General features: G+C 43.0%; 1 protein-coding gene across 2 annotated transcripts; it reads right to left on the bottom strand.

Annotated features, from left to right (window-relative positions):
* Positions 1-2195: 2195 nt before the first annotated feature.
* LOC115784487 (7-methylguanosine phosphate-specific 5'-nucleotidase-like) lies at positions 2196-8214 on the bottom strand. 2 transcript variants are annotated; one of them, XM_030735725.1, is made up of 9 exons: positions 5949-6007; positions 5703-5801; positions 5539-5608; positions 4594-4640; positions 3304-3389; positions 3138-3227; positions 2874-3036; positions 2592-2792; positions 2196-2519 (listed from the first exon to the last, which is right to left on the bottom strand). In XM_030735725.1, the coding sequence occupies exons 2-9, from the start codon at positions 5769-5771 to the stop codon at positions 2409-2411; spliced, it is 837 nt and encodes a 278-aa protein (XP_030591585.1). In that variant the 5' UTR covers positions 5772-5801; positions 5949-6007; the 3' UTR covers positions 2196-2408. The 2 variants fall into 2 exon arrangements, with proteins under 2 accessions (XP_030591585.1, XP_030591583.1); XM_030735723.1 differs by lacking the exon at positions 5949-6007 and adding an exon at positions 7942-8214 and having other exon boundaries at positions 2201-2519.
* Between the last annotated feature and the right edge of the window lie 4075 nt (positions 8215-12289).

The raw sequence follows: 12289 nt of genomic DNA, 5'->3' as shown, positions 1-12289 counted from the left end.
TACTACTACAATATTGCCTCCAATATTACAATTTCAGGGAGTGCAGTGCTCCTCTTTGAGTTGGAGGAGCTAGGGCATATTTTTTACTTCAATATGTCACAACCCATATTTGTAATCACATTTTACATATAAAATATCCATGTTTACCAAAACACTGAAACCAAAGCAGCTATAAGGTTCAGTCATTTCTATATACATTTTAATACCAGTGTTTTTCCAACTGTGACATGTCAAAAACGTGGCCAGTATGCTGTGCACAGAAGCTTTCAAAATGATGGAAGAAAAATGACCTGTAGACGTGGTCACAAAAAGGGTACATTTACCAAGAATCAGGCATAACTGAGCGTATAAAATGGTGTTTACAGTGCCTTGCGAAAGTATTCGGCCCCCTTGGGTTAATACTTTGTAGCGCCACCTTTTGCTGCAATTACAGCTGCAAGTCGCTTGGGGTATGTCTATCAGTTTTGCACATTGAGAGACTAAATTCTTGCCCATTTATCCTTGCAAAACAGCTCGAGCTCAGTGAGGTTGGATGGAGAGCGTTTTTGAACAGCAGTCTTCAGCTCTTTCCACAGATTCTCGATTGGATTCAGGTCTGGACTTTGACTTGGCCGTTCCAACACCTGGATACGTTTATTTGTGAACCATTCCATTGTAGATTTGGCTTTATGTTTTGGATCATTGTCTTGTTGGAAGATAAATCTCCGTCCCAGTCTCAGGTCTCTTGCAGACTCCAACAGGTTTTCTTCCAGAATGGTCCTGTATTTGGCCCCATCCACCTTCCCATCAATTTTGACCATCTTCCCTGTCCCTGCTGACGAAAAGCAGGCCCAAACCATGATGCTGCCACCACCATGTTTGACAGTGGGGATGGTGTGTTCAGGGTGATGAGCTGTGTTGCTTTTACGCCAAACATATCGTTTTGAATTGTGGCCAAACAGTTCGATTTTGGTTTCATCTGACCAGAGCACCTTCTTCCACATGTTTGGTGTGTCTCCCAGGTGGCTTGTGGCAAACTTTAAACGAGACTTTTTATGGATATCTTTGAGAAATGGCTTTCTTCTTGCCACTCTTCCATAAAGGCCAGATTTGTGCAGTGTTAGACTGATTGTTGTCCTATGGACGGACTCTCCCACCTCAGCTGTAGATCTCTGCAGTTCATCCAGAGTGATCATGGGCCTCTTGGCTGCATCTCTGATCAGTCTTCTCCTTGTTTGAGATGAAAGTTTAGAGGGACGGCCGGGTCTTGGTAGATTTGCAGTGGTCTGATACTCCTTCCATTTCAATATGATTGCTTGCACAGTGCTCCTTGAGATGTTTAAAGCTTGGGAAATCTTTTTGTATCCAAATCTGGCTTTGAACTTCTCCACAACAGTATCTCGGACCTGCCTGGTGTGTTCCTTGGTCTTCGTGATGCTCTCTGCGCTTTGAACAGAACCCTGAGACTATCACAGAGCAGGTGCATTTATACGGAGACTTGATTATATGCAGGTGGATTCTATTTATCATCATCAGTCATTTGGGACAACATTGGATCATTCAGAGATCCTCACTGAACTTCTGGAGTGAGTTTGCTCCACTGAAAGTAAAGGGGCCGAATAACATTGCACGCCACACTTTTCAGTTTTTTATTTGTTAAAAAAGTTTGACACATCCAATAAATTTCATACCATTTCATGATTGTGTCCCACTTGTTGTTGATTCTTCACAAAAAAATTAAAATTTTATATCTTTATGTTTGAAGTCTGAAATGTGGCAAAAGGTTGAAAAGTTCAAGGGGGCCGAATACTTTCGCAAGGCACTGTGTTTTGGATGACAAATCATAAACTGTGTATGGCACACTGTCAGCAGATGATGGCCCAACAAAGAAAATACTTTTGAACATGCATGAGAGGTGAAGAAGAGAGTGCAGGCACTGTGGAGTGGGTGGAGATGTGTCGGGGTGATGGGAAGGTTTACAAGATAGCAGTGAGACCTGCTTTGATGTATGGTTTGGAGAGAGCAGTCTGGAGACAAAGTTAGAGAGGTCAGGATGAGAAGGTTGGACTTGTGCAGAAGAAGGATACAGGATACACTGGAAAAGGATGTTGAAGGAAGAAAAGAGGAAGACCACAGTGGAGGTTCATGGACGCAGTGAAGGAGGACACGCGGAGGGTTGGTGTGACAGAGGAGGGTGCTAGTGATGGAGGCAGAAGATCTGCTGTGGTGATTTCTAAGGGCAGTAGCTGAAAGAAGAAGAGGCAGCTTAATTTTAAAGTTAATTTTTTTTTTTATTCACAACTAGTACCGAAAACACAAGACCACTGAATTATTTAAAACACTGAACCTAAAATTACAAATTAAAAAAAAAGAAAGATAAATTGCTGTCAACTGGGCCTGTGAGTGGCTCACTCTCGGGCCATCACGGTTCAATCACTGCCAGTGAGATACTGAAGAACTGCATTAGGGACGTCCAAAGTTTCATCCTTTATCAACACAATGTCATACGAGTCCAAGTATGATTGCTTCCTCTCCTCCACCTGAGGACATTAAAAATAGATAAGCATCCAATCAATTTAATGAGCATGACTGCATGCATGCTTTTTGCTGACCTTGTCATTAAGGAACCCAATCTTGAGGATGTTCTTCATGTCCTGAACTCCATCAGCCATGTTTAGATCCCCCAGAGAGTCTCCCAGCAGTAGCACGTTTGGCCGCGTGCGCAGCTCCTGGAAATGGCCGGTATTCAGCAGCGCACCTTCCCTTTTATTGTAGATGTGAATCAGCTCTCCTTTGAAAGCCTTCAGCACTCCCTGTGTGAACAGATTCAGTCAAATTATTATTTAAATCTCTGCTGTGGAGGTCAGACTGTAGTTTGTGGTGTGGCTACTCACAGACTCATCAAAGTCCATGTAATTGGAGATGACATTGACGTTGGGATGGAAGACCCCAGCCTGGCGTATCACCTCTTCCAGGATGTCTCCTATTCCAGCAGAGAAGATGAGCAGGGGGATGCTGTGCTCATGTAGGTGGTCAAAGAAAAGCTTATAGTGCTCCCTGTTAAAAAAATATCTGCTTGTCATTTGAGAGCGTTACCCACATTACACAAACACTTTCAACATTCAAAAACCAAACAGATTTTCAAGTGATGCTCGTACCTCAGCATGGCACTTGACCCTCTCACCGCTGCGGTTAAATGATCTTTCTTAATCTTCTGATTAACCAGCAGATCGTGAGCCTTTGTCCACCTGACATACAGTGAAGTTTGTAAATACCATTCAATACACTATTAAACACAAGTCATAGATGTGTTTAGACGCTCACCAATCCACCATATGAGGCAGCTTCTCCTCCACTGACAGTGAGGTGTCGATCTCTATGGGGTAGTATTTGTCGAGCAGCGCCTGCAGCTGAAGAGGACATGACAGTGTTACAAAAACTGAGCCCCTATGTGAATGAATGGGTAGAGAGCCTTAAGTTTAAATTTAATAATCACTACATAATTCACTTTTAATAATATACAAAGTTCCACCCCCCCCCCCCACCACCACCACCACCACCACCACCAAATATCAGTCCTCCTCCTTTCTGCCTTAACCAGGCATCAATATCTCTGAATACTCTCATCAGTTTGGTTGATAAAATGAGAGACTTAGAATTTGGGTGGGCATCTCTGGGTCAGTTCTTGACTGGTTTTATTTCTCTCTCTCTCTCTTACAGGAGCTTTTCAGTTCTTTGTTCCCAGGATAATTGAAAATCTCAGTCCTATTTAATCTTTAGTGACAAATCTGGGTGTTACCTTTAATCAGGTGTTCAGTTTTGAAAAGCCTGTTGGCCGACTTGTACAAACTTGATTTTATCACATGCAGCGCACTGCCCAACATAACTATATTGTGTCTCAAAATGAAATGGAAATGATTATACATGCCTTTATTTAATCAGGCCTTGATTATTGTAATTCATTGTTCCTTTGACTGAGTCGATCGATCCCTGGATAGTTTACCAATGGTCCAGAATGTTGCTGCAAGGCTTTTCACCAGATTCCCTAAAAGGTCCCACCGAGTCTGTCTTCCTTGCACCGGCTCAGTTCAAAATTTCAGTGAGCACATTCAGAGCCCACTGTGGTCAGATGCCTCCATATATCAGTGAGCTACTACATCCTTACGCCGCGTCTTGATATCTGAGGTTAGCTGATCAGTGCTTGTTGGCTGTATCGAGATCCAGGTTAGCCAAAAAAGGAGAATTTGTTTTTGAGGTCGGGGCCCCAAGTTGTGAAACTCGCTTCCACTCGATCTAAGATCCACTGATACCTTTAAGGAAATCAAGACCCACCTGTGTAGACCTGCCATTATTCAGTTTTATACTTTTATACCATTTTAAATGTTGTATCTTATCCTGCATTGTAAAGCACTTTGTGACTTCTTGAAAAGTTCTATATAAATAAACCTTCCTTACTTTCTTTAGACATTCAAGATTCTTTGAATGAAGACTCAATACAATAACATGCTTCAAAAACTACATTTACTATGTGCAACACTATCTCGAGACAACACACTAATACACCATATGTTGTGAGTCTAACCAACAGCTCTTGCACTAAATCATCTTTCCTACCTGTGTTTTGCAGTCACTGGAGACGATATTGCTGTTTTCAAGAATATCTGCAAATAAAAAACACAAAATGAATCCTTCAGTCAAAACCTTTTATATGCATGATGACCTGGATGGTCATCATTAATACCATCCATTCCCCATCCTCTGGATGGGGAATGGATGGTATTAACTAAGTGGCATCTACATGTAGATCAATGAGAAATACATCAGTAAATAGGGTTGTACACTATAAGCAACATGACCATGTTGAGCACTGGCCATGCCAGGCGCCATGAATGTGCTGCAGCCGTGTTTTTAAGCACAAATAACAAATATTTCACTGTTTTGCTGGTGACACATGAATAGCTCTAGCTTGCTAAAAAAGCCAAACAAATCCTGTTTTTCCTTGCTTTTCTGACTTTACTACTAAAACACACCATGGAGTGATGCCACTCCTGAATTCTTCCAAAGTATCTGGAACGCAGCATTATTCCCTGGAGTGTTTTTTTCCTGTCCTTTTCACCATTTTACTTTGGAACGTGTGAACCTTGATCTTGTTACCCGGCTAGATCCTTTCACCCCTTGTCTTTTATCACTGTTATCTTAGTCTTAGTTACTGGTACTCCATGGCTGTCTGTCTCATAGTCTTCAACACCTTTTTTCTCACCTTTCGTGCTCTATATGTAACTGCTACCTCCCAGTGATTTCTGTTACCCCACCCTTCCTGGGAGTCTTCTGAATAAACAGAATTCTTTTACATGGTTCTGGGTCTGTTTACCAATTGTCTGCCGGTATACTTCATAAACGCACCACCCCAGAAAACTCTGGGCAACAGAAGTTCAACTCATTTCTTGTGTGTTAGGTAGCACCCTTCACCACTCCGTGCACTGAAGCAGCTTTAGCTGGCAGCCCGACACACCACATGCACAACTTGTGCAGTTTGTCACGCTTTCTGAGTGTACTTACTATGACAAGTGGGACATCTTTTCCCGTTGAATTCAAATCTTGTAAGGGTCATGTCAAAATCTGAGATCACCTGGACCAAAAAGAGATAAGAATCATGAAAGAGCTGTATTATATTTTCATAGAGGGCTGGATGTGTTTAGGGGAGAGATGAGTGATGTGGATACCTGCAGGGTGTTGGAGCCAGCCTTGCGCATGGACTGCAGGATCTCTTGGACCCTCTCACGGTCCTTCATACACCCCCAGTCATTGAATGACTTTGGAATCTGTGCAGAGTATGTGTTGATGAGACACATGATGAGGTGCAGGGGTTGATAAGAGCATGCATAAAGTTGGGAGTTTGGCTAAACTTTATTGACAGTAATGCAATAAACAGCATTCCAGCTGGATAAAATCAAGATCAAGTTTTTAACCTCCTAACTGTCCATTCTCTTCCGCTTATCCCGTTCAGGGTCGAGGGGGGGCTGGAGCCTATCCCAGCTGACATAGGGCGAGAGACAGGGTACACCCTGTACAGGTCACCAGCCTGTCACAGAGCCAACACAGAGAGACAGACAACCATTCCCACTCACATTCACACCTATGGGCAATTTAGCATGAACAATTAACCTAACCCCAGTAACTGCATGTCTTTGAGAGGAAACCCACACAGAACAGGCAAACTCCACACAGAGCGAGAGGCCCGAGCCAAGGTGGAATCGAACCCAGACCTTCTAAATGCCATTCTAGCTGTGAGGCCGTGCTGCCAACCTCCTAACTGGGGAGTATCAAAACACAGATGATCCTGCAGGATTAACGGTGACTGTCGTTCTCACATGAGCAGAAGCATTCACGTGAGAACAGCAGCAGCAGCACGTTAGCGATCTATTCTCCAGCCATAGACTGTCTCTGGATTTAGCTCGTTAGCAGACAGCTTCATCAGCATAGATGCATGCATTAAGCATTTCTATATTTTTTTAAACTGTATTTTCAATCCATTTCCTTTTTTTCCTAAGAAAAACAAGTGGTATAGATAAATGAATCAACAAACAGATAAGTCATTCATAGTACATACAAAGATGAGAAACAATTGAGAGTCCTTGTATTTGAAATTAAATATGAGTGAATGTGTATGTGTGTGTTTAATTTGTGAAGACGTGATCTTCCCCAATATCCAAATCCCTTCAAATGCAGCAAAATGCATCTCATTGAAACCCAGCAACTAAACACTTAAACAAGAATAGAGAAACAAGCAGAAACAAAACCAGACAATGTTGTGACTTCTGTTTTGAAGACATCCCCACTCTCGTGTCTCCTCTCGTGTTTCCCTCTTCAGGCTCCAAGTTGGTGAACCCTCCGTTGGTATCTTCAGAGTGGATTGCATGAAGTTTTTAATCAAAGTTTCCAGATTATCTGTTTCTGTATGTCTAATAGATGGCTTTATTTCCCTTGTTCACGTTGCTTTGTCTTCCTTGGTCAAAGTTCTTTATGCTTATAGTTTGAAACCAGCGGACGTGAGCGGTTGTGTTTTTTTTTTTGCCTCCAAATCAGTGTACACAGTGAAATGTGATATAGTTTGTAATCATGAATTCCTTAATGGATTTTTCTGGGTAATCAGGTATGTGTTCCTGAATGCCGGTGTTGTGCCAAAAAGTGATCGATTGCCAAGAAGTGATTTCCAGTGTTTTTGTGTTTGTTTTTTTTGTATGTGTGTGTTATATATTTGCTTATATTGGTAAATAGACTGTAGTCAACAGGATTTATGAAGGGGCAATACATAAAATAATTACCAATTTTGAAAATATCTTTATGACTCTGCATTAGTGTACCTACATTATAATCAATCCAACCCTTTTTGGCCACTTAAAATATCTTTATATAACTGTGATGCTATATTTGTTGCAATTTTTGCTGCCCTCTGGGCCAGATCTCTCTTTAAAAAGTATTTATTTTTAAATGTCAGTGCCAATTTTTAGACAGATAAACAGAGGCTATATAAAAGCCACACTGACAAAAACTGATTGCAGCTTCTTTTTCTTTTTTTTTTTAAGCCTGTCATGTCTGGCAGATTTTGCAAGCGGAACTGTGATCTGAATGCACTGCTGTGCCAAACATATTTGCTCTTTCGAGATGAGCTCTATAGATTCTCTATAGGCTCCTCTTGTTAATGTTTGTCCTTTTATTTTATTTATTTATTTGTGTTATTTGTGTCCGGTTCCAGATTCTAACCTGTGACAGGAATGTTCTTTCTGGCACACAATGACTTGATATCAGTCATTAGAGACGCGTTTGCACGTCCCGGACAGTTTCTTTCGTTGTTTTATTTTCAATTGTAGCAGCTGGGCTGTGGGAGTCCTGCCGAGATTTGCAGCATCTGCAAGTGGTTCAGTCAGTGCCTGACTAAACTCTGGAGAGGATGTCGCTCACCTCTTTGGAGGAAACACTGGGAAGTGTCGCTGGTCGTGAATCACGACGAAGTCTTTTGGAGTTTCGTGCTGGACTAGCAGATTTACGTTTCTTCTTGTTTTCGCTCATGATGTAAAATCAAGTTAAAAAGGTATCAATTCGGCAAATGGTGAACATTAAAAGATTTCTAAGAGAGATTAATTTTGTGAGTTTTGTAAATAGTTCAGTTTTGTTTACGTTCTAGCTAGTAGGAGCCGCTGCCGACAAAAGAGCATGCGCATTTAGGAGGTGACGTTCTCACGCTTCAGCAGGTGTCTCCGCTGATGCCTGTTCATAATTTTTCCAGGATGGTCAGCCCTACAACTACAGCATACACTGTTGCGGGTAGTGATGTGTCGTTCTGTGTCGAGGCTTCGAAGCGTGTACCGACTAATTGAGGGAGACTTTTGTCAAGCGCGTATCGCGCGTCGTGTCGGTGACTTGCGAAGCCTTGCAAGCCGGCCGTACCACGTGACTGATTCAGGAGCGATTCTCGGGTTCAGGGTGAGACTGGTCAAAAAAATAAAGGGAACAATTAAACAACACAGTATATAAGGAGTGGTTCTGCAGGTGGGGACCACAGACCACTTCTCAGTACCTATGCTTTCTGGCTGATGTTTTGGTCACTTTTGAAGGTTGGTGGTGCTTTCAGACTCATGGTGGCATGAGACGGACTCTACAACCCACAGAAGTGGCTCAGGCAGTGCAGCTCATCCAGAATGGCACATCAATGCGAGCTGTGGCAAGAAAGTTTGCTGTGTCTGTCAGCGTAGTGTCCAGAGGCTGGAGGCGCTACCAGGAGACAGGCCAGTACACCAGGAGACGTGGAGGAGGCCGTAAGAGGGCAACAACCCAGCAGCAGGACCGCTACCTCCGCCTTTGTGCAAGGAGGAACAGGAGCACTGCCAGAGCCCTGCAAAGTGACCTCCAGCAGGCCACAAATGTGCATGTGTCTGCACAAACGGTTAGAAACCGACTCCATGAGGATGGTAGGAGGGCCCGACGTCCACAGATGGGGGTTGTGCTCACCGCCCAACACCGTGCAGGACGCTTGGCATTTGCCAGAGAACACCAGGATTGGCAAATTCGCCACTGGCGCCCTGTGCTCTTCACAGATGAAAGCAGGTTCACACTGAGCACATGTGACAGACGTGACAGAGTCTGGAGACGCCGTGGAGAACGATCTGCTGCCTGCAACATCCTTCAGCATGACCGGTTTGGCAGTGGGTCAATAATGGTGTGGGGTGGCATTTCTTTGGAGGGCCGCACATCCCTCCAAGTGCTCGCCAGAGGTAGCATGACTGCCATTAGGTACCGAGATGAGATCCTCAGACCCCTTGTGAGACCATATGCTGGTGCGGTTGGCCCTGGGTTCCTCCTAATGCAGGACAATGCTAGACCTCATTTTGCTGGAGTGTGTCAGCAGTTCCTGCAAGATGAAGGCATTGAAGCTATGGACTGGCCCGCCTGTTCCCCAGACCTGAATCCGATTGAGCACATCTGGGACATCATGTCTCGCTCCATCCACCAACGTCACGTTGCACCACAGACTGTCCAGGAGTTGGCGGATGCTTTAGTCCAGGCCTGGGAGGAGATCCCTCAGGAGACCATCCGCCACCTCATCAGGAGCATGCCCAGGCATTGTAGGGAGGTCATACAGGCACGTGGAGGCCACACACAATACTGAGCCTCATTTTGACTTGTTTTAAGGACATAACATCAAAGTTGGATCAGCCTGTAGTGTGTTTTTCCACTTTCATTTTGTGTGTGACTCCAAATCCAGGCCTCCATTGGTTAATGCATTTGATTTCCATTGATGATTTTTGTGTGATTTTGTTGTCAGCACATTCAACTTTGTACAGAACAAAGTATTTAATGACAATATTTCATTCATTTAGATCTAGGATGTTATTTGAGTGTTCCCTTTATTTTTTTGAGCAGTATGGGGCAGCGAAACGTGATGGATCCCCCCCTCACAGTTTGTGGTATTGGCGACTGTTGCATTGGTTTGCAATGTAGTTGAGCTGATCTTTTTTTTGGTGATGGAACCAACTAAGAGGGAGATTTTCCCTGTCTGGGAACATTTTCAGCTGATCGCTCCTAATAATGTGCGCATAGTAATAAATTATTACCCCAGCTTCATCTGTGCCCTGTGAAAGTGTATTTTCTGAAGCAGGTGAAATCGTTTCAAACAAAAGAAAACGCCTGAAGCTCAGCACTGTGGCAAAGCTGTTATTTCTAATTAAAAATGAATAAGTAAAATGTCCCTAGTGAGCACACTTACCAGCCAAGTAACACAATCACATTCACATCACAACTGTCTCCCCAGTTTATTTCCACTTTCCTTTTTGACCCCAGCATCGTATCATAAAGACAGAAACAATATTATTAAACCATATTATTCATACCGTCACCGTCACTAGATTATAATCACTCTGCCTGTTTTACATTTAGTGTCCACTTGATGGCGCAATAGAGCAAATGACGCACCATGAAGCTTCGACCCATGGGTTCGCTGATTGGATGGAAAGCTTCAGAGCTTCACGAAGCTTCATCTCACATCACTATATAAAAGCGGTCAACAGAAAATTTCACTCTCATAGCTCATCCCACGCCTTTACTCCAGCCACGCCCGTGAACAGGTGAGCACAATTACAAATAACCGCCAACACCCACAGTGACACACCCACAACCCCAAGCACCAACACAATCCACACACATATACACACACCCATATTTGGCTCCTACATACACTTTATATTATCTGCACGCAGATGGAGCGGATATTAGTCCGCTCGTGTTGTGCTGTGATAGAGTGACAGTCCAACCAGATAACCTGCTGAGATAGCCCAAGTTTGTGGCTAATAGCTCTTTGAGAATCACCTTGGTGCAAAAATACAATTGAAATCCCTTTCAAACTGCGTTATCTTCATAGATTAAGCTAAAAGTTTGGGGACAGGTTTTGTAGGTTTTGTTTTTTGCAAAAGGCTGCTCGTCCCTTCAGTTTGGATACTGAAAGCATCCACTCAGACGGATTTTTGCTTGCAGCAATGTTAAAAAGCAAGCAAAAATCCGTCTGAGTGGATGCTTTTTGGTCAACCAGCTAGCTGTCATATTTATGTGTCAGTAAGCTATAATTGTTCAAATAACATTTTGTTTTGCTTTAACATATCAGCAAATTGTACCTTTAAAGTCTTATTCAGATTTAACATTTCTGTAAAGGCTATGGACAGAAAACCTGACATTTCCATGGAGTGACTATTAAAACAATTTATCTGAAAATCCAGTTTTTTTGGAACTTGTGTTTCTTTCCCGATACACATAGTTCAGCATATTTTCAAGTATCCAAGTGGCTACATTTTCTGATTTGAAGATTTTGATTGTGAAAGATTAAATTTGTGTTTTCAACTTTGGATTAAATAATAAATTCACCAAATGATATTGTGACTCCATAATGAGTGAAACTTCTAAGTTATACAACAAGAGTCTTTATCTAGCCTTTACAGAAATGTTAAATCTGAATAAGACCTTAAAGGTACAATTTGCTGATACGTTAAAATGTTATCTGAACAATTATAGCTTACTGAAACATTATTTTGACAGTATTTTTTTTTTAAATAAAAATGATAAAGAATGATTGTCAGCATATCAGTATACATCCCATGTTTGAATGCATAGAGGATGTACACGTGAGAATGTACCAAAACACTTTGTCAGCCAAGCAGCCCCCAAGAGGATCAAAAAGGCATCTCCTGTAGGTTCAGGCAGGGCTGCTTTATAGTGCCCTTGAGCTTGACATGCTCAGGTGTGCTGCATCTGAAATTGGGTCAGCTCCACCCAGTAGTTACCTGAAAAAGGTAGACACCAGCAATAAGAAAACAAAGCCAGCCCAGTTGTTTTTCATCCATCCATCCACTCACTTCCGCTTATCCTGTTCAGACTCGCAGGGGGGCTGGAGCCTATCCCAGCTGATATAGGGCGAGAGGCAGGACACACCCTGTACAGGTCACCAGCCTGTCACAGGGCCAACACAGAGAGACAGACAACATTCACACTCACATTCATGCTCTCATTCACACCTATGGACAATTTAGACTTTCCAGTTAACCTAACCCCAGTAACTGCATGTCTTTGGACTGTGGGAGGAAACCCACGCAGACACGGGGAGAACATGCAAACTCCACACAGAGAGAGAGAGAGGGAGGGGCCTGGGCCAAGGTAGAATCAAACCCAGGCCTTCCAGATGGTATTCTGTGATGCAGCAGCGCTAACCACCGTGCCACTGTGCTGCCCATACTTTTAGCTTAATCTATAAAGATGACGCAATTTG

This window comes from Archocentrus centrarchus, chromosome 8, assembly GCF_007364275.1.
Source record: "Archocentrus centrarchus isolate MPI-CPG fArcCen1 chromosome 8, fArcCen1, whole genome shotgun sequence".
In the NCBI taxonomy this organism is placed as follows: Eukaryota; Metazoa; Chordata; class Actinopteri; order Cichliformes; family Cichlidae; genus Archocentrus; species Archocentrus centrarchus.
The sequence above is the reverse complement of the archived record's forward strand: the minus strand, read 5'-3'. Positions and strand labels throughout refer to the sequence as shown.